We start from the raw sequence: 25,345 nt of genomic DNA on the forward strand, positions 1-25,345 counted from the left end.
GGAGAATGTCAAGCCTCATTTATCTCGTGAAATGGAAGGAGTGAATTAAAGGACCTATGTTAAAGGACATGAAAGGATGTCATTTCACATAGGCAATGCACACCCTTTTTTTGGCCACCTCTGGAAAGGAGGCAGCTCAATTCTCTTGAAAGTGAGTCTTTTGGAATATCAAATATCCATGAAAGAGATGCTTCAAATTTACCCAAATGTTAAGAATCTTGCTTCTACTATGTGAGTTTTTCCAGAAGTAAAATTGGAGGAAAGCAGCTATTGTCTAAGACATGTTCTTGAACAACAATACCCTGTGTGTGTGTGTCTGTGTGTGTGTGTGTGTGTGTGTGTGTGTGTGTAAATATATATATATATTTTTTTTTTTTAAGTTAGTGGCTTTCTAAAGCAGGGACTGGAACAGTGGGTAGGGACAACTATATAACAAGAGCAGTTCATCTTAGATGACCTAAGGAAAAGTTCACTCATTCTTCTCACTACACCTCTTACAACCACCAATCTGTTCTTTGTACCTATGAACTTTTTTTTTTTTGCTGTTTTAAAAATTCCACATAGAGATTATACAGTATTTGTCTTTCACTGTCTGACTTACTTCACACAATGCAAAAGGCAAGGGTCATTCTTTTAGGGTTAAATAATATTCCATTGTATGTATGTACCACATTCTTTTTCCATTCATCCACTGATGAACACTTATATTGATTCTATTCTTGGCTATTGTAATTTATACTGTAATAAATGTGGAGATGCACATATTTTTCCATTAGTGTTTTTGTTTTCATTACAGATAAATACCCAGAAGTGGAATTGCTGGATCATATGACAGTTCTATTTATAATTTTTTGTGGAACCTCCCTACTGTTTCCATTATGGTTGCACCAATTTACATTTACACCAACAGTGCACAAGGGTTCCCTTTTTTCCACATCCTTACCAAAACTTGTTTTGTCTTGTCTTTTTGATTATAGCTATTCTAACGTGTGAGGTGATAGCTCATCATGGTTTTGATTGACATTTCCTTGATGATTAATGGTGCTGAGCATCTTTTCATGTACCTGTTGGCCACCTGTATGTCATCATTTGGAAATACATCTGTTCAGATATTCTGCCCACTTTTTATATCAGATTATTATTTTTTAAATATTGAGGTGTATGAGTTCTTCATATATTTTGGATACTAACCCTTTATCAGATAGATGATGTGCACTCATTTTTTCCCACTAAGTAGGTTTTTCTTTCATTTTGTTGATGGTTTCCTTTACTGTGCAGAATACTTTTAGTTTGATGTGGTTTCACTTATTTGTTTTTGCTTTTGTTGCTTTTGTTTTGGGTATCAGATTTTAAAAAACCATCACCAAGACCTGTGTCAAGGGGCTCACCTCTTATGTTTTCTTCTGGGTTTTTTATGGTTTCGGGTCTTATGCTCAAGTCTTTAATCCATTTTGAGTTAATTTTTGTGCATGATGACCATGACAGTGATCCAGTTTCATTCTTTTGCAAGTTGCTGTCCTATTTTGCTAACACCATTTATTAAGGAGCCAGCCCTTTCCTCATTGTATTCTTGGCTTCTTTATCATAAATTAATTGATCATACATGCATGGGTTTATTTCTGGGCTATTATGATCCATTGATCTATGTGTCTGCTTCTATGCCAATACCATGCTATTTCAATTACTGTAGCTTTGAATACAGTTTGAAATCAGGGAACATGAGGCCTCCAGCTTTGCTCTTTCTCAAGATGGCTTTAGCTATTCAGGGTTCTTTGTTGTTGCACACAAATTTTAGGATTGTTCTGTATCTGTGAAAACACCATTGGAATGCTGATAAGGATTGCATTGAGTTTGTGGATTGCTTTGGGTAATATGGACATTTTAACAATATTAATTCCTCTAATCCCTGAGTGTGGAATAGCTTTCCATTTATTTCTGTCTTCTCCAATTTCTTTGATTAATATCTTATAGTTTTCAATATGCAGGTCTTTCATCTCCTTTGTTAAATATACTCACAGGTATTTTATTCTTTCAGGTGCAATTGTAAATGGGAATTTTTGTTTTTCATTTCTCTTTCAGATAATCTGTTATTAGTATAAAGAAAGGCAACAGATTTTTGTATATTGATTTTGTATCCTGCAACTTGACTGAGTTTGTTAATTAGTTCGAACAAGTTTTTGATGGCATCTTTAGGGTTTTCTATATATAACATCAGGTCATTTGCTGCAAATAATGATAGTTCTACTTCCTTTCCAATTTGGATGACTTTTATTTCTCTTTTTCTTTCTCCCTCCCTCCCTCCCTCCCTCCCTCCCTTCCTTTCTTCATTCCTTCCTTCTCCCCTTTCTTTCTTTCTTTTTGCCTAATTGCTCTGGCTGAGACTTTCATTACTATGTTGAATTAAAGTGGAGAGTGGACATCCTTGTTCTCTGTTCTTATCAAATTCTGACTAATCAGTACAACTTCATACAACTCTGTTTCTCTCCTTCCTTTTAGCACCAAGGAAAAATTGGAGTTAAGTTTAATGTTGGGACAGATGACATCGCCATTGAAGAGTCCAATGCAATCATTAACGATGGGAAATACCATGTAGTCCGTTTCACGAGAAGTGGCGGCAATGCCACGTTACAGGTGGACAGCTGGCCAGTGATCGAGCGCTACCCTGCAGGTAAGCCAGCTGATGTGTGTCTGGGAAAGATTTTATGAAAAACAAACTGGAAAACAGCACTGTTTTGCGTCCATTTCACCAGATTGTGGTTTTCTGAGAAACCATCAGGTATTTACTGGACTTTAGAGCCATGTGAATGTAATGCCGTCCTAAACTGTTCTTGATACAATGTACAAGTGGCATTTTATAGGAGAACTTAAAGGCACACGTTATCATTTGCAAAATTCAGGACATCAGTGAAACCAGAAAAATGCACACACAAAAGGTACAACATGTCAAAGCTCTTTTTACTGGATTCTTGCATTTGGAAAAAAAGGAAAGGCTTTGTCAAAAGTAACAAAGTTGAAATTTAAAACTAAGGGAAAGAATATTAACATTTTCCTGTGAAAGAAAATAGGACCAAAGAGTTTCTTTGAATGTGGCACATAGCTGAAACTGGTGAAAGGTACAGGTGAGCAGGGGACAAACAGAGAAGTAGTAAAGGAATTATATATAGTATCATAAATCAGCTGTTATAAGAACGTGTAAGTAAATGAAGTTTGTTCCCACTGTCCTATAACCATGGGGTTTCACAGGATTCCGTGACACTAGTATTACTTATTTCAAGTCTATAAAGTGAATGTCAAACTATTATTGATGAAATAAAAATGATCTTGTTCTTTGTTAATGAGCTGTGTCAATTCTACGTTACTGGAACAAAGGCAGTAGATAAGGAACAGACCAGTGTTACTTGTGGTTGCATATAGTGTCAAATTAGAAAAATGTTCTTTTTAAGTAAAATACAAATTAAAAGTATAAAGGCATTTTACTGCATTTATTATCCTCTCTATATTTTAGTACAAAAGAAGTTACTAAAAATATCAGTCTCATTTCTCCCTGCCCCCCTTTTAGATATGACTGGGTTTTTTTGTACAGCAGATTTATAGCAGAGTATAAAGAAAGGGTATAGGAAGAAATTTACATTTTGCACAATAAAAGTGATTACTAAAATTTATATTCAAATTCCTCTATTATAAGTATTTGTCTCTTGGAAAGAATAATTTAAGGAAATAACTAACTTATTAAATAAAGATAAATTTCCCTTAGTACTGACTCACAATTATAGTATGAAATGCCTGTGATGTCCTTCTGGACCTTTTCTGATTTATGAAATTCTGTATCTTCAAGCCTCATTTCAAACCTATTCTATAAACCTGATATTCTCCAAATATTTGCTAAATTAAATATAATAAAAATATACTTTATGACAAAATTCAGAAGCAAGCACATTTATAATATGCCCAGTGCCTATTATAATACTGGCAAATAGTAGGCACTCAATAAATATTTGCTGAATTTATATCCTAGGAATTATCTCAACTTTACACTACCATTATGAGAATGTATACCTTTTGTTACCATCTATGGTAAGATGAAGGAATGCAATATCTGGAGGGAAAGTAACTTAAATATGTACATAATGTTACATAACCCTGCTAATCCCTTATTGAATATACTAAAATCCTAGTATGTAATTTTTATAATAACTACAGCCTCAGTGGAATTACAGAAAAGTGAATTGGTGAGTTTCCTGAAATATGGATTATTCAATACCTATTTACTAATAAGTCATTTCACTAGACACCATGAAAGATAAAAAGTAGGATACAGGGTATGGTCTAGGACAAGCTCCTGGAAATGTCATCTGTAAATAGTGGACCTGAACATATAAAATGATAAATCCTGTTACTATTACAGGTGGCAGATGCTCTTAAAGTCTAGCTTTGTTTCACCAGTTAATTCATTAAAATTATCTCAGTTTACTAACTTTTTACTCTTATCTCACTTTCCAAACTGATATCTCTAAGAACTCTGTTCTTGAGAATGTCAATGGTGACCTATGAGATAAGAGAGGAAGTCCCATATTCAAGTCAGTTTGAGAGATTCTAGGTTAAATTAAGTTGAAAACATATGTTCTGGACATTATTATATTAAGATTCATTACGCATCTCTAAAAGAGAAATATAGTATATGTTTCCCAAGCATAGATATTCACAGCTTAGTTTTCTAATATATTAATGCATTTGGTTAAGTATTTTATGTTTTTAAAAATTTCTGTACCTCACTATTTTAATGTATTTTATCTGATTAATAGTGTTTTAATTGTGCACATACCAGATATTATGTACTATGTATAGTTCAAAAAAAATCTTGATCCCTGTCTTCTTGTGGCATACTAATGTCTGGTTTCAATACTAACAGCTGATATTAGGGCAGTGTTAATTATTAAGTCAGCAAATATTTGTATATTTTACTAGACTAATATTTAACACATGTAATGTCTTACCAATTAAACAGATGTTTAGTATAAGAAATGGCCTAAAATATTTTTAAAAATCAGAGGCTGGCAATATCATGCTAATTAAGGAGCAGATCTTTAGAAGTAGCTATTTTAGTTGCAACCTTTTACATTTAGTCAAAGATTCTAAATACCCTTTCACCAAAAAGTGTTTTAGATAATATAAATAAATCGAGAATGAGTAAGCTTGCAGTTATTCTGAAGGATACAAGCAAGGGTAAAACACAGTCTTTTCTCAAGATAATTAGAGCACCTGTGAGGAATTTTGATCTATACATATAAGAAGTTAATGGCCAGTATGTACGGAACTCAGGGGAATCACCCTTGTTGTCATCGAGTATTTTATTAATCATCTGCTCTGCATACATTTCACCATGATGCTGAGGTAGGAAATAAGCCATGAAAATTTCAAATACCTTTTTCTTTTGGAGCTTCATCTGCAACAATGCCATGAAGGCTGAATACAAATTTAAAAGTAGATGTCATCTAGATTAAAGTTTTTAGAACAAAGTGATTTGATGTATGAATTTGATAGAAAATGTCTAGTATATCTCTTTTATATTGGTTTGTTGCATGACATTAATTTAAGAGATTTTCTTCTTTTCTTTTTGGTTATCATTCACAGAATAAACAGCTAGACTAAAGCTGTTACTACGAAATCCTGTAATCAGAGAAACAGGAACCAACAGACTATATTTGGTTCCTTTTAAAGTGCCTGCACTGCAAAACATAGATAATAAAGGTTGAAATTAGTAATTAAGTATAGCACTTAACCTTCCATTATAAGGCTTTGTGATAAGTGCTTTTATATGAAGCAGTTCATCTGGTAACAACACTATACCTTTAATGAAGAGTACCTAAAGCATTGACCAGTGGTATTACCCTATAATTGTCTGGAAGGCTTTCATAGAGAAACTAATTAGTAGAGGTAGATTTTATGCTCTTTTGGAGTGTATGAAATACTCCTTAACTCAGCAGTTCACATTTTAGAATAAATATTATATTTTCTGAAGAACAGACCCAGTTTCCATTATTTTTTGTGCATGGAACAAAGTATAGAAATAATGTTTTGCAAACCACTTAAAGTTAAGAAAGCCATTTATTGGTGCTTATCAGTTAAAGCTCTAGAATATAATGCATCGTTAATCTCTGATTTGTTCCTAATTACAGTTAGGTAGCAACATTATTTCTCTCAACAAAAATAGACTTCCTCTTCTTAAAATGTTAGTCCACAAAGCCTAACATTATTTTACTTGCCTAAGATTGTTCCAGATAAATCACAGTTACCTTTGAGGACAAACCTTTGAGTTCATTTGTCTGCCACAGTATGCCAAAAAGATGTTTTTTATATTCTACACAAAGTCAGATACTGATTTTATTCCTGTTAACACATCAAATCAATGAATATTTGAAGGCTATGTGTTATATTAAAGGAACACACTAAGATTCCCATCTGGTAACAGAGCTACATAAAACAGTTCAAGATTAAAAACATGCTATATGGGAAAATACAAGAGTTATGTCATATTTGACTAATTCCTGAATAAGACATATCTTTAAAAAAAAAAAAGAAAAAGAAAATAGGTTCCAAGAAAGAAGAGGCCGTTTTGGAGTGAATGGTCTAGAAAGATTATGAAAATATGAAAAAAATAGGAAACTTGATTTGGGTCATGAAAGCCTAGATTTTTACTTGAAGAATGGCATACATTCATTTTAATGAGATTAGCAGGAAGAAATAGAGACAAAAAATATTCAGAAGGCCATTAAACAGTCTAGGTGTCAAAGGTTAAGTCCCAAAATAGGTTGTGAGAAAATAAAGAGGAAGAATACAGAATACACTAGACGATCTGGTGAACAAATGAATGAAAAGAGAGTCATTCCCACTTCTTAGTTTCTCTCTCTTGCCTGTCCCCAACCATCAAATACTCAACATTCTAATTCTGTTGTGTGTCAGCAGAGTGTGTAGGTAACGAAACGGAAACCTGTGGTAGGAACGAAGAGAGAAGTCAAAGACATGGTTCCTGCTTGCTAAGAGCTTAGTCTACTTGGGAGACAAGAAGGATTCACAAAACCTACCAATGTCACATATAATGGGTAACCTCAAAATTAGTAGCATAGAGTTTATTGCTATTAGAGTTTAAAAAAAGGAGAAAATGGCTGTCTGGTGTGATATAATAAGCAGGTTATTTAGGGATAGAAAGATTTAAAAGAAAGAGAGGAATAGCCCAAGGAAAGACTCCATGGAGATGGTAAAAATATATTTTGCATGACCATTCAGTTTGGTTCAAAGATCTTACGGGTATTATTTCTAAACCTTGATTTTGTTTTTGTCTTCAAAAGCTGGTAAAACATATCAGGGCTCAGGAAGGTCATACTGATGATTTTCTTTTCAATTGTACCCACGTATTTTAGATTAGTTGTTTGATTTTTAGTTCAAGTAATTAATTGTTGACTATTTGATCCGTTCCACTATTTAAAGTATTGGTTGTTTTGATCATGTGGGTGATGTTATTTATTTTTAACAGTATTTCTGCTGTGTATGATGTAACTGAAAAAAATCTATCTCATTCATAAGCATAGCATTTGAAAGAAGGAAAAAACTTCAAAGATCTTCTGTTCCAGCTCCATTTTCCAAACAATTAAATACAGCCCTGGAAAGGCTAATGAATTTGATCAGGATCTCATGCTAGTTAGTGGCAGAGTTAAAACTACACTTGTGAACTCTTGTCTACTGGTCCTGTGCTCCTTCCTTTATGCTTTCTGGGAGACAGAAACCAAAATAAAGAGAGATCATTAGATACATTCTTCAACATAGCAAGGTATAGTCTTTATAACTAAATGTTAGGACATACATGATTAGTCATAGCTGTACATATTAATCTATGTTGCAGTCTACTATTTCTGGTGACTCATGCAGACACATACAAACTGAGTGTTAAACAATAATAGCACATGAAATAAAAATGACTTTCTTACAAAAACTATAGTTATTTTGTTATCACTTAAATTTTGACTTGATAATATTCATTAGTAGCCACTGATTATTTTTTAACCTTACTTTTAAAACTTTATTAGCAAATTAAACTATTAAGAATGATTGCTATGTTCCTATCCCTGCAGCACTCAATCTTTACATTGACTTGATTTCAAGCTTTATATGTTTGTTCATTTACTGTATTTACTTAGCAGTGAATCACTGAAACAGTTGATTTCAGTAGCCAGAAGAGAAGTGGGTTATTAGAGGATTTAGGTATTAGATCATGTAAGGGTTATTTGGGAGAAAAACTGTATCGTAGTAGAAAACATGCCCCGTGCCTTGGCTAAATCTTTGGATATGGGAAATGTTTCATTGAATTTTGTTTTCCTCCTACAAAGTGAAAATACAACTCTCTTATGGAAACTGATAAACTATACCGAATATCTGAATCATTCTTTAAATAGATTACCAGTTTTTGGTAGAGTCCAACAGAAGAATGATAATCCAAACTTAACACACAGGAGGGCACTTATTAATAAATGTTGAATAAATCTAGTTTCCTCATTCAATTTCTATGTTAAAACATTTTATTTTCATGATTTTTAACCAAAATGTTCTTATGTGTGTGGGTGAAAATTTATGCAAATATATAAATGTTTGGCCTCTATTTGGCATAGTTAACTGTTCACTAATCCAAATATTCCAAAGTGAAGCTTATAAACTATGAAGAATCTGAAATTTTAAATACTGTAGCTGTGTTAGATAGAATTAGTGCCTGAAACTCTGACTTTTCCAGTGTTAATTATCTTCTTCTTAGTGTTCAGTTTTTCTGGAACTTTGGGGGCTTTTCTTAATGATGAAGCATAATGAACTATTTATTAAGCATTGTGTTAGATACATCTGCCTAAAATGCTTAGGTTCAGAGAAATTATATCCACAGAAATGGAAAGAAATGGTACATTCTCAGACTTTTCACTCATTCTTGTATATTGTCAATGACCTGGATTTTTTTTTCTTCTTTTGCTATCGAAGAGTTCTTACAATTACTGTAAGGCAACCATATTAGGATTTTTAATTTTCTGACAAAAGAAAAAGTTCCTCTGATGGTTTGGTGAGCTTTGGTATCATTTGGACTACACGGGCTAGCAATCACAGATAATATAAATACATGTAAATAGCAGCGTTCTTCATGATTTCCAAGATTACCCCCTTTATCTTCTTGTTCCTCCAATGTACAGTCTGTTCAGTGACTTAAATTCTTATGAAAATAAAGGTATGTGTTGATCCTACTCCTGCAAAATATTCATGTTGAACAGAGAATAAATGGTATTATCATAATTTTAAGAAAGGATAGCCACAAATATTGACTGATGAATTGAATTCAAGGAGTTTTCACCAAAGGTGTTAATAATCAGGATAATGTGTCTCCTTACTGGTTACAAGCAATGAATTACTCATGTCAGATACATACAATTAGTTGCTGCTACAAATGCAAATTTTAATTTTTAGGAGGTGAGTTAGAGAACAGATTTAAGGATTCATTAAAGAAGGAAGGTCAGAGAAATTACATTTTTAGGCATATTAGGCTTTCAGGAAACTTCAACAGCTTTTGCAAGTGTTTGGTTAATATTAATCTTATAACAGTACTTTTATAACTTATTACCCAAAAGTATCTTTCTTGTATCATGTGGTTTATAGTTGCCTGAGTTCAATGCAAGGTAAATCATGTGCCCTCAATGACAAGGCTCTCTCATAGCCGCAAGCACTCTGACTCCTTATATTCTCAAGAGCCTTTTATCTAATTGCCCAGGCACATTTATGTTTTTATGATAAGTACAGATAACAACTACTATTTTTGCATATGATTAAGCAATTTTTATAATTCTGTGTTTTTTTTCCTTTCAGCTCTTAATGTCAGCATTTTAATGCCAACTAGAATAAAGGCTCATAATTTTTCATACCATTTCCTATTGTCTATCATCTACCTATTTAGCTTTGGTAGTAAGTGTCACTTTACTTGTAGTACACAATGACAGTTTGTTCAGAGGGAACACAATAGCAAAAAAGGAAAAATTTCATACACTGCCATTGAGGCCCTGTATGGAGTAACTATCTTCAGTTTAACATTAATCTAAATCAATTTTTCTCAACCTCCTTTGAATCTCTGCCTCTGTAAGAATCTGACAAAGCAGGACATCTTTAGGGAAATGTACATACGTCTGCATGTATACATAGTTATGTATATGATTTCTGGGGGTTGTGTCACATCACCCTTATGTCACATTTACCTAAGAATCAAAACCTCTTCTGTGGGTGATCTTGAGGATGTCAAGATTTTAGAGGCAAAATAAAGCCTATTTATGAACCTCTGGGGAGGACTCTCCTCCTACCACAATGAAGCATGCTTCCATTGAAATGTAGCTGCCCTTTATTAACCTTCTAGTAATAATAACCTATCCACTGATGCAGCCCTCTGGATGAAGCCTCTACTAGCTCAGGAAAAAAATAAATATTTTTTTCTGTAATAGAACAAACCCAACTTTTGAACTTCCAATTTAGAGAAATTGTTCTTTCAAATACAATTATAAGAATGTTGTTATCCTTCCAATAAGAATACACTGAACACTGATACTTATGCTTGACATAATTCTAGCATTACTGCATTACATAACAAACATCCTGGAAACCAAATTCATGGTTAGAGGGACTCATTTAGATAGATCCATTGTTAAATCATCTGAGGACTGTAAAGTGTGATAGTGAAATAACAGTGTCCAATATCTTCAAGACAAAAATGACTATTAATCTGACATCCTTGGAAAGTATTTTCATTATTATGAGGACAAGTTAATAAAGCCCTGTGCAAGTACACAGGAAACTTCAGAGCTCACAGAGTACAACGTCTCTCTTTTTCTCTCCTTACTGGATGATTTTTCATCCTTCTATCTTTATTACTTTCTTAATCCTTATTGTTTATTCTCTTATATATGTACTTAGCTCATTCCAGGACAATACTGACAATCCATTCCTTTCCATAAAGTATAAATCCTTCACATCAAACATGTTATAACTAAGTAAGTTAGGAGAATATAGGAAATATATATTCAAGGTATTATATTTGAACTACCTCAAATGTGATAAACAAATGCATTTTGGGCAGTATCCAAGTAAATAATTTTAAAAAAATCTATCTGGGGTATGGATTGACAAACTTTTACTATAAAAGGCCAGGTAGTAAAATACAATCATCTTTGTGAGCCATGTGATCTCTTCCACAATTACTCAACTCTGCCCTTGTAGCTCAAAAGTAGCAATAGATAAGTAAATGAATGGGTGTGGCTGCATACCAATAAATCTTTATTTACAAAAGCAGATAGAGAAACACATTTGACCTATAGGCCATAGTGTATTGACCCCTGATATAAAGGTGTGAACGAGGGCACAGGAACCAATCTGATGGAGCTCCTACTGGCCAGAACTGGAGCAATTTGAGCAACAAAATAAATAGAGTACTTGATTATAGTAAATATCTATGAGCACATACTGATGTTAATAAACAATTCAATAGATAGGTGATAGGGGAACAGAGACGGTTCTTACTTTACAGAAGAATTCCAATTAACAAATGTAAAAGGATGATGGAAATAGAAATTCGCATTAGAGCTTTAATAATTGTTGAAGATTCACCGAAAGATGCTAAAATTAGTGAGTAGATGTTTGAGTAGAGACCAGTAATTTATATACAGCTGACCATTGAACAATGTGGGAATTGGGGATACCAACCCCCATGCAGTCAAAACTCTGCATATAACTCTTGGCTCCCCAAAACTTAACTACTGATAGCCTACTGTTGACTGGAAGCCTTAACAATAACATAAATAATTAACACGTATTTTGTTGTTATATGTATTATATGCTGTACTCTTACAATAGAGTAAGTTAGAAAAAGGAATTTTCTTTTTTCATATTGTCTCAAATCTCCAAAAAACTTTCCAATATTCACTCAAAAAGGCACTTTGTTTCTTTGGTATTCTTTGTATTCTCAACAAAATTCATGACCTTATTCTAATCATAACAAATGCATTGTGGAAATCTAAACTGGGTACTGAAACAAAAAAAGGACATTAGTTGAAAACTGGTAAAACAGAATCTGTACTGTAGTTAATAGTATAGTACCAATGTTAATTTCCTGGTTTTGATGGTTTTCCAATAGTTATTTAAAATGTTAACCATGGAGGAAGCTGGTTGAAAAGTATCTGACATCTCCTTACTATCTTTTACAACTTTTCTTTAATATTTAAAAAATATATATTTTATTGTGTGTATATACCACATCTTCTTTATCCATTCATCTACTGATGGACATTTAGGGTGCTTCCATATGTTGGCTATTGTAAATAGTGCAGCCATAAACATAGGGGTGCATCTGTCTTTTTCAGACAAGGGCAGGGAAAAAGTAAGGGGGCATTACGATTAGCATGTATAGTGGGGGGGGCACGGGGAGGGCTGTGCAACACAGAGAAGACAAGTAATGATTTTACAGCATTTTACTACACTGATGGACAGTGACTGTGAAAGGGTGTGGGGGGGGACTTGGTGAAGGGGGGAGCCTAGTAAACATAATGTTCTTCATGTAATTGTAGATTAATGATGCCAAAATAAAAAAATAAAAATAAAAAATAAAAAATATATATTTTAAAATTATTTCCATTTAAAAATATCTTTTACTCAATTCTATGTTTATAGCATTCTACAATAAAGATTTTAAACACAAACTTCATGTATTTGTAGAACTGATAAGTCAGATGTAAATAAGTAAATAACTTATTAATATGCCCATATGGTTATTGTAAAGTACATTTATTCCTAAGGAATATAAACCTAATTTCTATAAGAATTCAAAGGCGTAACCTAATCTAACATTTTAGACATATTAAGTGTGGAAACGTTTTGAAGTATGAAGCTTTTAAATAGGCCATGTATTAAATTTTAAATTGTGACAATGAATATTTTCTGTTCAATTTAGCCTCCTGGTTTGAATATTTCACAAGGAACAACTTTAAACTCTGTTTTGTTTTGGGGCCTTATAAATTTGACCACATTAAAACGCATCTGAGGTTACCACCATTGGTCTGGGAATTAAAGATTTCACTTTTCTCATGTTAAGTATTACTGAAGTAATTTATCATCTTGGGCATACTATCTATATTGTTGGCCCTAATATTTAAAATGCCCATTGAGAACCCAAAAGAGAATATACGTAACCTAAGTCTGTCTAGATATTACCGTATGCATTGCCAGTGAAGTATTTTAGAAGGATTTATGAAATATAAAACTGGACAGATTAGAGGAACATTTAGCTTCATTTTTCTACATAGTGTCAATTAATTGATAACAAGCTGTAATAACTTTTCGGGTCACCTTTGCTAGAGCATTTTAAAAGTCCATGTAGAGCTTTCAGTTTTCTCATTGATTATTTTTATTGCTCAGTTTGGCAGGGGACTTGGATGAGAGTATTTTCTGGTTAGAGAAGAAATAAACAAAAGGATGTTTTTTAATGGAAAGGTTTGCTTTGCTGAAAAGAGCGGCAGCACAGGCACAATACAGCAGGAAGCAGACCTGGGGGTAATTGGATGAGTCCTATCCTTTATGGAAATAGAGTTCAAATAGAAAATTAAATCCATTGGATTAACTCAGTAAGGAAGTTGGTGTTCCACATGGGTTGAGGTGAAGAGGTAACAGAACTCACCTGAAATCCCAGTCACTCACAGAGCCCACTTAAATTCCTGTCTTTTATAGCATTTAGCATCAGCAGCAGAGAGTTGGACAGGGAATTCTATGCTGGGCATTCTATACTGGGAATTTACAGACACTTCCTCATTAACACTCACAAGATCTTTATAAGGCAGCCTATATTATCTCCTCTGGATAGATGAGTAAACAGAGAGATGAGGTTAGTTGCCAAGCTCACACATCCCAAAGCTCACTCCAGTGCTCAGAAGTATGCAGTGCTGCCTACAGTGTTTATTCTTACATTCTTACTCCTCTAAGAAAACACAAAAAGAAAAAGAAAAATTTCTTCTTGTTCCCCACCAGACTGTACATAGCTAAACCTTTGTTGTGCTGGGGCCCTAATACCAATGCTTATTGTTTCTTCTCTTCAGATCTCTGAGGGCCATCAGGGTTCTCTTGGGATCTGCATGCTCATAATGATGCCCACCCCTCTGCTGGTTATTCTTTTTTTGTTTTCCCCTTGTTTAGTTATCGTTTATCTAGATGCAGAAGTGACTGCCACACCCTATTTGTATACTCCTCTTGAATGCTAAAATTGCAATTGAAAATACAGACCATACATCAAATGACCAAACTTTAGACATGCTGCAGACTTAATGCAGGATTAAAGGTGGAAGATTCAGGAGTCAGTGCCTGGGTTCATATCTTAGTTACAGCAATTTCATACACATGTGACCTTTGGCCAAGTTCTTTAACCTCTTTGTACTTCAGTTTCCTGATACGTAAAATGAGTTAATGGTAGTATTTACCTTATAAGGTTGTTTAAATTTTCAGTGAGGTGGTTATTAGTTTCAAAATTCTTATTAATTGGCAAAAACCTGGTAAGTGGTAAGTAATAAATGTTAGCTCCACTCTCATAAAGCAATTTAGTTTTGCAGTCCTATAATCACAATAGGTAGTAATTTTCCCCATATTAGTGTGTCTTTACTTCTGAGAACAAATTTATCCTCTCTTTGCTATTATGAAGATAAACCTTTCCAGAAATTTCAGACATGGAATTTTTACCCTCAAATCCACCCTGAGCCAAAACACTATAGAGGTATTGCTAGGAAGGACAGTGCTCAAATCATATGAGTGGCAGAGAAAATATGTTCTGTAAACCTGGAGAAAGGAGTGCTGTTTGGTGATCAGGGAAGACTTCATGGAGGACTGGAATATAGGTGGGGGTTGGAGAATTCTTTGAATTTTAGTACATGATCATTAGGAGACCATGCTAGCTGGTGGACAAACCACTGCATGTAGTTATGCAGCTTGGATAACTATACCCACTGCTTCAATATCCTATCAGAGAGAAGGAGTGGAAGCTGAAATCCAGTCTGTGCATGGGTCAACAGGCCATGTGCCCTTGCACAGGGGATGTCCTTGAAGAAAGAGCTATCTTTTCCTTCTCACCAGGCACTTTGGGCTTGCCAAACCTTTTGTCTGGCCTATAACCATTAGGGCAGTCTTCTGTTTCAGTTCCCCACAATGGTGCCCTATAATTAGGAGACCACAAAATTTTCATTTAAGCAGGCACAATTCTGAGAGAGGGAAGAAGCACTATTGATAGCTGTTACTACATAATAGCACATACCAGCACTGTCCCAGGCAATCCAGAACATTCGTTACTTTCTATAAACTGCCGGGTAGAACTGAGACAGATCACTTGTCTTTTACCTAGAGAAACTAGAATCAACCTGTTTCCTAGGTGGTAGGGGTTATTTCTGTTCAGGTGGGGAAGCTGAAAATGTTAATAAGAAAAAGACCCTGGCTGAACTTAAAAAGTAATTTTAACCAGATTTGAAATCATTTCTTTTTTTTTCTTTCCTTCTATGAGTGTTTTGTAGTAGCAATACATTCTCAGTCACTCCCAATCTTGCACTTAATTTTCTCTTTTGCTTAATCAAGTTCCATATCTTAATTTATGTTTATTTTTGCTTCAAAATGTGATTTTTTTTCATTTTCTGCTTGAAGATATTCTCAAATATTCATTTCATTCTGAATGAGAGAGCATTGAGAAAAGATAAGCACTTAGAATAGAAAACAAGCATCAGAAATGAATTAAATTATTTAAAGTGCTAACAACAGATCCAAGTCTTAGACCTAGACATTTCTTTCACAAATTTTGTAGAAAGCCCTAGTGAAGCCCAAAATCTTTGGGTATCCTTTAACCCATAGATGAGCATGCATCAAGACCCAGTCCATGGCTGTCTCATGATATGATGTGCTAAACCTGGTGGGGAACCAGAGAAGCCCAAGACACTATATTTGTCCAAGAGCTTGAGGTATAACCAGAGAAGAAAGATAGATCAGAGAAGTATGAATTTTATGGGAAATAACAAAATTACATAGTACAAAATAAAAATACAAGATCTGGGAGAGAGATGAAATAGAGAAGAGAAGACATTTTTGGTGCTTGAAAGAAGAAAAGTCTGAGTCTGGCCGAGAAGGGAGATACGGACCTGTGTTGGTAATGAGCCCATCCCAAGCAGGAGTGAGAGTGAACCCAGGAGCAGAGGTGAATAAAGATTTCAAAAGGGCATTAAAAATGGTCTTGCTTTTTGTGATGGGGTATTCATGATACCTTCTTAACAATCCCAGTAATTAAAGCTGAGGGATAATTAAGGCAGGAAAATCAGAACCACTTTCTTTCAGAATTCATAGATTTATAAAGGATCTCTCTACTATGACAAAAGAATATTTGGGGAGTTTCAAGTTGGGCATAGAGTTAGGAACATCCATAGGTTTCCAGTTTGAGTTCCCTTGGGCTCCCAAGAGGAGTTGAGTACAGTTTCTGTGGCTATGATGATAAGGTGAAATTAGCAGTATCTGTCTGCCTGGACATAACTCAGTGCTAGGGGTGTGTGCCTGTTACATTTTAATAAATTCTGAGGGAGTAGGTAGTGATGAGCACAATTGAGGTCCATTTCAACAAAGATGTATATTTTTGCTTATGACTGAATTCACTAACTAAATTATAATTCCCCAACCAATCTTACTCTCCGAAATTCCTAATTTGTGTTAGTAATAGCATAATTCACCTTATTGCCTCCATATATCAAAATCTTTCTAGTTATCCCATCAAAGCAGACACAGGGTCCAATGGTAGGCAGTAGTTTCCACTAGTTCTTCCTTCAAAGATTGCCTAGTTTCCATCATTTTGCATCCATGCTGGCATTATTTTAGCAATGCAAGGCCCTTGTTATACTGGGCTTCTTTCCTGTTCTTAGCTAGAAACCATCTATTCCTCTTCAGGCTTCAGTATTTTAATCCATTTGGTATATAGACAAGATGTTTATCTTCATAAAATTGCTTTTATCATATTCCTTCCTGCCCCTCAATTATTCAGTGGCTCACCAAAGTGAACTGTAGAAGGAATAGAATTTGTATTGATGAAGAGAGATGTATATAGTAGGGTTCAAGTCTTTCTTTCAGGTCTGATAGTTTACATTTTAGAATCTTATTTTTCAAATTTTGATTTTTTTTGTTTCAACACATACATTTTTTAAAAATCTCATTTTCCTAATTTACATTTTTCAAAATATGATGCTATCCAGTTCTTGTCCTTGCAATAGGAAACCAAAGATTTCAGGTTTTTTTGTGAGTGTGCTTTTTCTTTTTACTCTTGTCATTTCAGTTTTACACTTTGAACTTTATTGTCATTTGTCTGTGTTGAATATACGTAAAAGCCATTAACTTAGAAAACTAAACCTAATAGTCAAATTCAGTTAGAATACTTCAATATATAGCCAAATAAAAACAAAATAAGAAGGTCTGTAGTATTTGCCCATAGTGTGTGATGTTCTTTTTTTACTTTTTTGCTTCCTTTTCCAAGGAAATAACATAAGCAATAGTAGTTTTATGAGAAAATTTATTTCAACTCTTAATTTACTCTGGTGCCTTTCCAACTCTAATTTTGAGAGCTCAAGAGACCGATCTGCTGAGGTTATCCTTCATTGGTTGGGAATTGGACCAGATTCTTGCTAAAGTCTTTGTCATTTTATGGGTCTGTGATCCTGTGTCATCTATAAAAAACATAAAAACAATAGTAACCATCATATATTTAACACTATGTACCAGAACCTGTTCCAAGGTGCTTTATGCAAATTTATTATTAAAAGTAATCTCCTAAGTTACTGAAATTTGAACGTGGGATTTTCTAAGTCCCATGAAATCAAATAGACTTGATTATCTCTTTCCATAAATCCAATAGTCTTATAGTTTAAGTATTTAGACAATCAAGATTTCACAAATTTCAAACTGAAACTCTTTCTCTTAGGGCTGTTAAAAGGAGACTTTTCATTTTCAGTAAGAAATACGTCATGTACTACATGTACTACAATTTTCACCGAAATTATTGTGACAATCTAAAGTGTTTAAAAAGCCATCTATTCCTGAGAGTATGCTATGTTGTCGTCCCTTTGCTTAGTTGTCATCCCTTAGCTTAGTCCTGAGATGAAATTTCTTAGTCATCACATACAGTGTAGCAATGTAGAATCTTTTTGTTTTAAAGACTAACCAAATAAAATACCTATGGTGATACATGTCATTAATGTCAGGCCTGGGAACCTGCCCACACTTTCCCAGGTCAGAGTTTGTTTTCGTATGCTCTAGCTAAAGAAAAATCAAGTATTGCACAGACCTCTTTTGGCACAGACTTCATTAAATACCAAGTTATTACAGCATACACCTTCTATGCCCTCATGTTTATTTATTTATTCATTGAAATATTAAACATGCAGTGCACTCATGTATGTCTAAGAGCTTATATGTGATATTTCTAATCAGAATGCCCAGGGACTTCCTGAAAAAAGGTTAGACTTCTTTGATTCCCAGTTTTCCTGCCCAAACTAGAATGGTTGTTTACCCCTACAAATAGTTAACAAAGAGCCTTGTCAAATGTCATGAAGGGAATTGACAGCATATATAAATCTTATAAAACAAAACCTAAGGGGATGCAAGGGTGCAGTTCATTGATTTATTTAGTAATTCATTTGAAAATATTTCTTTTAAGACCTCTCATGTGCTTGACCTTCTGTGGAATACAGTGGTGATCCATAACAGACAATCCCAATAGTATTTTAATTTCTTTGTATGTTGACAATGGTAACTACACTTATTGTAGTGAGCATTTAGCAATGTATATAATTGTTGAATCACTATGTTGTACATCTGAAACCAATATAATGTGTACCAACTCTTTTTCAATTAAAAAAAAAAACAGACAATCTCTGCTCTCATGGAGCTTACCATCTACTGGAGAAAACACTTTATTTCAAATAACCTCTCTGGCTAGAGTGTAGGAAATAAACTAGAGGCGGCCAGAATGAATGTCTGGAGTGAAGCTAGGTGGTGGTGCAGCAGTGCAGGCGTGCCTGGGCTGCAGCATGGGAAGTGGGGAGGGAAGGATGCTGGTGTTGGGAGTGAAGGTCAGACTCTCCTTAAGGGTGCAGCCCCAGTAACACATTATACGAGAGCAGAAGCCGAGGGTAAAGACCAAAGCTTTTCTACTTTCCCTACTGAGCATTTCCCTGAGTACAAACCAGGTCAAACATGTATTGAAGTCTGGCTGAATAGGTGGAAATGGTGAAGCTATGTCGTTTCTCAGGAAATGTAAGAGCCCTTGAGATGAGATAAGTTATTTTGTTTTAATACTGACCAGTACAGCCATCCATTTGCCAGGCCTCCTCCCGTCCCTGGGGTTTCATTGGAGGCCCTCACCCCTGCTGCAGGGCAACTTCAAGGAGGAATAAGTTATCTAAGTTCGAATTGGGCTCATCCCTCAGCGATAAGCACCAAAAGAGAAAGAGAACAAGGTAAAGCACATCTAATTTTGAATAGATGATAAATAATCCAAGTTAACAGTGAAAGTTGCTATTTTTATTATTTTGTTGGCATGACTACTTAGCAAGCCCCCCAAAGCTAATTATGATTTCACAGAATGATTTTTTGTGCTTATTTTAAGAGATTCCTCAGGCAGTTTCTAAGAATAAAAATTTGTATTAATAATACAGGCTTATCCTTCCGGACTTAGAATTTATTTTCCGTGTTTTGGAAGTGGGTACAATAAATTTTTTGTGACCTCACAATAGAAACCAAGTTGAGGAAAATACCAGTTTATTTCACTAAGATGATCTCACTTTATTTAATCATTAACATAAGTAGGGATTTTATGCAGTGTTTTTATTTATTTATTCATGGAAATTTTAAAAAAATTATTAATCTAACACACTAAATATTTATTAGTACTACAGAAATCTGTGTTAATGAAGTTAGAAGACCACAAAGTAAACTGTTGCATAGCATCGCTTTTTTTTTTAAGAAATTTCATTTCATGATATAAAAGGTTAAATAGTTCTTTTGCAAAACTGTTCTGTAGACATAATGGAATGACATCTCTACCTATATAGATAAATATGTATGTATTATATATATATGTATATGTATCTTGCTGCAATCAGTTTCATAGTTATCTTATTTTTTGAATATTCATGAAGTTTTTATTCGCATTGAACCTAGCCTCATCCTATTCATCATTATCTTTTTATTTATATCATGCAGAATGTAAATTGGTAGAGTTCATTTGTAACTGCTTACTCCCAAAATTGTGGCACAGAATATTATCATTTGTAGCAAATTTAGAAAAGGACAAAATATGTGCTTTAGCCAAAAATTAATAATTAAAATGGGTATAATTTTGACATTAACATAGTACTTTATTAAGATGCACATGCAGGAGTACTCATTTCTAGACATGTTTTTAGCAATTAATAGCAAAACACTGCAACATCTGCTTAACATCCAAGGTCTGTGAACAGACCAATAATATGTAATTTAAAGTAGTTTTAAATCATCTCTGTATTAATTTGCTGGGGCCACCATGACCCAATACTACAGTTTGGTGGCTTAAACAACAGAAACTAACTTCTCATGATTCTGGGGGCTAGAATTCCAATGTTAGAGTGTTGGCAGGACTGATTTATTTCAAGACCTGTCTGTCTGGCATGCAGGGAGATGGCTGCCTTCTCTCTGTGTTTTCATAAGGTTGTTTCTCTCTAGGCACATGGCCCTGGCATCTTTTTGTACATCCAAACTACCTCCTCTAAGGACACCAGTAAGATTAGATGAGGGCCCACCCTAAGGGTGTCACTTTAACTTAAATTATCTTTTCAAGGGCCTTATCTCTAAATATAGTCACCTTATGAGGTATTGGGCTTGGGGCTTCACCATAGGACTTTGGGGAGAAGGCACACTTCAGCCCATAACAATCTTGAAGTATTTGAAAGATTCCTGTATGGAGGATTTCACAGAAGTCAACACAAGTCAGGCTGGATTTCAAGAAATTTAAGGATAAACCTTAAATAAAGGGTTAATTGGGCCAGAGTTGCATGGTCCAATTAGTTTAGCCCTATCCTTGAAAACAAGACAGCCTAGATGTGGATATGCTGGGTTATAAAAAGGAGAAGAATGTGGGAGCGGACCAACTCCAATTGTCCTTACTAATGGAGCATCAGCTTAAACTTGGTAGGATATATTTGTAGTTTTACTCTTTCCATTCTGTTCTAAATACATATTTATTGTTTTCCTCTTCTCTACATTTTGTTCTGTATTTGGAAGAGAATGGAAATCACTGGTGGCTTAAGTTTAAGGAGAAATACTAAAGGCAGTAGTAAAATTAACAGCCTTATTCTGAGAGATGCAGTGAACTGTATCTCCTCTGTACCTACTGCATTCTTCAGGATATCTGGGTCTTAACTGGTGATCTCCCAGACTGGGTCTTAGAGATGGGCCATGAACAGATTTTCAAGTCTGTTCTTGTCAGACATGATTGCATGGGAACTCTCATAAGGATGTCTCCTAAACCAGAAATAGCCCCCAAAGTACAGTTCCCCAGATCACAGGTGTTTGAGAAACCAAAAAAATATTTTACTTAGATAAATTTTGGGCAAAAGGGGTTTGCAAAGAGCAGCCATTGATTTGAAGAAATTCTTAGGTTCTCTCTTGAAATTGTCCTCTCTTATCTCTTTAGTGCTAAGAATTTTAAATGACGAGGAGACAGACCTCTTTGGGGGCATCCAAATGCATTCGCCATCCCCTTAGCTGCTTTTTCTAAAACTGAAATTTAAGATCTCACCTCTGCCTTTTTCTACTCTTGCAATGGCTGTCAGAGCAGTGACAGGCTTCCGTGAGTGGGTAGAAAAAGAAGCCAGAGGAATGTCTACATGGTGAAAGGTGTGTGTGTCTGCCTATGCTACTGAAAGAGACTGAAGAAAAGCTTGCAACTTAAACATATCAGAAACATGTAATGGCTTAGTTATAAAGGTCTCTGCAGATGACAACTCAAAGTCTTCATAAATTTGTCAAACAATATGAGATAGTAAAAAAAAAATGAGAGAAAGAAAGAAAGAAAAAGAGAACATGCCAACTCAAAGATTTCACTACCTTTTAAAAATACTTCAGAGTTGGAAACATTGATGGTATTTTGTTTTGAATGACTCTAAAATTAATCCCTTCATTAAAAACCCACAGATAGCATGTCTTAACAAGATGGCCTAATACATATCTTCTTGACAACCCTACTGAAACTTGGGACCATTGGTCATTAGCATTGGGCTTAGAGGCCATACAGTCCACTGACCTCATTTTGCAGGTAACGGGCCTGCCTTGCTTTAGGCCATGCAGTGTCCTGCTTTTTTTTACACAGTCTATGGCTCTTCTTTGCCATAAGCATTATGGGGGAGAAAAGAAGAGTTTAATACATCCTATTTGGAATGCATCTCTTTAAAGTTTTAAATAAAGATTAAAATGTCATTTTGAGACCTCAGTGGTCTCTAAAGTCCTCTCAGTGCAGGGGCAGCTCAGTCACCATGCTGCTGCACACAGCAGGTGGCAGTCTCCCAGATTTCCTTCTGTCTCCGGGCAGGTGCTGCACCTTTTTCTTTTTGTGTGGCCTCCTCAAGTTAATGATGTTCTTTCAGTTGCTCCCATTGGCTTGCAGGCAGCCATGCATAAATCTCTGTGAGTAAAGCTTACAAGACCTGGGAGAAAATGCAGTGATTTTGATAAAGGCCTTAGGGGGTCTGGGGCATCACTTATAATAAATCTAATCTCCTGGCCATTATTTGTCCTAAGAAAGAAAAATAGATTTATTTGCCACTCTTCTTCACACTTACCTCAATTCCTTTCCTGTGCTCAGGTGGGTGAGAAACAATTTCTGTGATCTATATATTCACATTAGTCAAATAATATTAGACAACAAATAATGACACACAACCACAATATAATGGCTAATACTTACTGAATGCTTGCTCTGTTCTGGGCTCTGAAAGAGACAGAGGAAAAGCTTGCAACATTACACATATCAGAAACATGTAATGTCTCAGTTATAAAGGTCTAACTAGGGCTAAGAGATTTACATATTATTATGTCACTTATTCTAACAAATACCTGCTTTACAGATGAGAAAACTGAGGTTCAGAGATGTTATGCTCCTGGACCAGTGTTACCCACCTGGTCAATAGTGAAGCCAGGATATGCACCCAGGCATTAGAGCAGAGTATCCTTAACTATCAGAGGTTCTATTTCTACAATGAATCTGACTGCATCGGTGCTTATTTCTAAGAAATAATTGCTGACAGACAAGATAAATTTTTATTGGGGGAAAGTTATTTTAGGGTTTTAAGTTCAAATCCATAGTATTTGGTTTGTCTACAAAAAAATTGGTTATTTCATTTAGTGGTTGTATATTGTATAGGATTGAAGAGGGCCGGCAGTGGTGCAGCAGCTGTATCCCAGCCTGTCCTTTGTACATCCAGATCATGTAATCTTAAAGAATTTGGGTGTAGTTGACAAATTCCATCTTTCTAATTGAAAAAATCTTCCTGTGTAACAATGACAAGTGAAGGAGAGAGACTGAAGTCCAGTGAAAATGAGATTAAAATTCAGTAGTAATCAGATTTGTTTTTCTTCCCTGGAAAATGAGAAACTCTCTCAGTACCATTTACAGTCCATATCAGATCATATATGAGACATTTACTTATTTCCTCTTCCATAAACCAGTCAAATATTAAGAATTATAGATTAAAAGTCAAGGTTGGTGTGAGGATGTCAAAAATCCAGCTGTACCACATAATTCTGATTTTTACAAATCAGGAAGTGGGAAAAGAAGCCATAACGAATATATATGTAGGTTCTTATTAGGGGTGGATAAGCTTAAATGTTATGACATTATGATTTGGAAAATGCATAAGATTCTCATATCTGGAAAAATGGCAAAATGTCATTTGTAAGGTAATGTAGGGCCGTTCTTACATTTCATTTTTCTCATTCTCACCATTGAGTGATGTCTATCAGTGGCCCTGTCTGCGTTTCTAGTGCTAAAGCATTCTTCTGTCTTAAATGCTACATCGCTAGCACAAAAGAACTCTTTAGTATGCATGATAACAGAGTATGACCTTTAGTTTATCAGAATACATTCTGTATTTTCTTATCTGCTTGTCCCCGTTGCTTTTCATTTCTTGCTGCTTGTTTCTGATATGATACTCCAGTCTCTTTTCATTAGAAACCCAACGGCATGGAAAGGCTTAGGGAAGAATGTGTAAATCACACTGTTCATTCCACATAGGCAGTGAAATCCAAAGTTCACCAGCTTGCCTTTATTTCTAATTAATCTGATGGAACAATATCCGAAATAAAATTTCGAATGTAAGGAGCTAATAGGAACAAGTGCATCTACAAATCTTTGTATAAAGGCACACGCAGTATCTTAATGTAGTTTGGCATAACAGAGAGACACGAAGGGAAACATTTCTTAAGCCAGTTACGAATGCGTTAAGTTGCTGATTTCTTCCCCAAAGCACTGTTGAGCTCTGCAGTAGACAGCCTGTGGCCTTTTGTGCCCAGTTTCATAGCAGTCTCACATGAAGACATTGTTTAACTGGATACAGAGGCCAGCCGTTCTGCGTAAGGAGCGGGGTGTCATCTGAAGCGTTAGTCATGGACAGAGCACCGCCCTGCTTGAGCAGTCTGCACTCTCCAGCTGTACAAGTGAAGCAGGGCACTTGGGTGTGCTACCCTCTCTTGCTAGAGCATTGCAATAAGGTGCTGCAGTGAGTTTATAGAAAATGATTCTTTTTCTTTAAGGAAATGGTGGGAGCAAAATTCAAATGTCTGTAAATATAGTATCATAGTATAAAATTTGGGAAAGATCACCTGTAATCCTTCCATCCTAGCACAAATATTATCATTTTTGAACACTGCCCTCAAATTCCCGTCAACTTATGCTGTATTTCATTTAGTGGTTTTAACATCATGTGTATTATATGTTTCACTTCACAAGGTGTACAAATTTTCACCATATTTGTATTTGTAATTAGTTTGAGACTAAATATATTCTACTTAAAATATTTATTTATAAAATAGATGTGGGGGTGTATATCTTAATGAAGTTAAAGAGAATAAGTAATTATCAACCTTTTGGAAATTAATATTCATGTTAAAATCCATTTTTACCTAGCTATTATTTCAGTAAAATTTAGCTTGTTAGTGATTTGGGTTAAATCCTATCACACTTTGTCTTATCTGATCCATG

At 34.9% G+C, this 25,345-nt stretch overlaps 1 protein-coding gene across 27 annotated transcripts in view; it reads left to right on the plus strand.

Moving 5' to 3' along the window:
* Positions 1-25,345, plus strand: part of NRXN1 (neurexin 1) — a 1,077,010-nt gene that overhangs the window by 913,259 nt on the left and 138,406 nt on the right. For all 27 annotated transcript variants that reach the window (XM_073213327.1, XM_073213337.1, XM_073213308.1 and 24 more), the window contains one exon: positions 2,497-2,668. In XM_073213327.1, the coding sequence (XP_073069428.1) occupies positions 2,497-2,668 (172 nt within the window). The remainder of the gene's footprint in view (positions 1-2,496; positions 2,669-25,345) is intronic.

Source organism: Manis javanica, chromosome 1, assembly GCF_040802235.1.
Source record: "Manis javanica isolate MJ-LG chromosome 1, MJ_LKY, whole genome shotgun sequence".
NCBI lineage: Eukaryota > Metazoa > Chordata > Mammalia > Pholidota > Manidae > Manis > Manis javanica.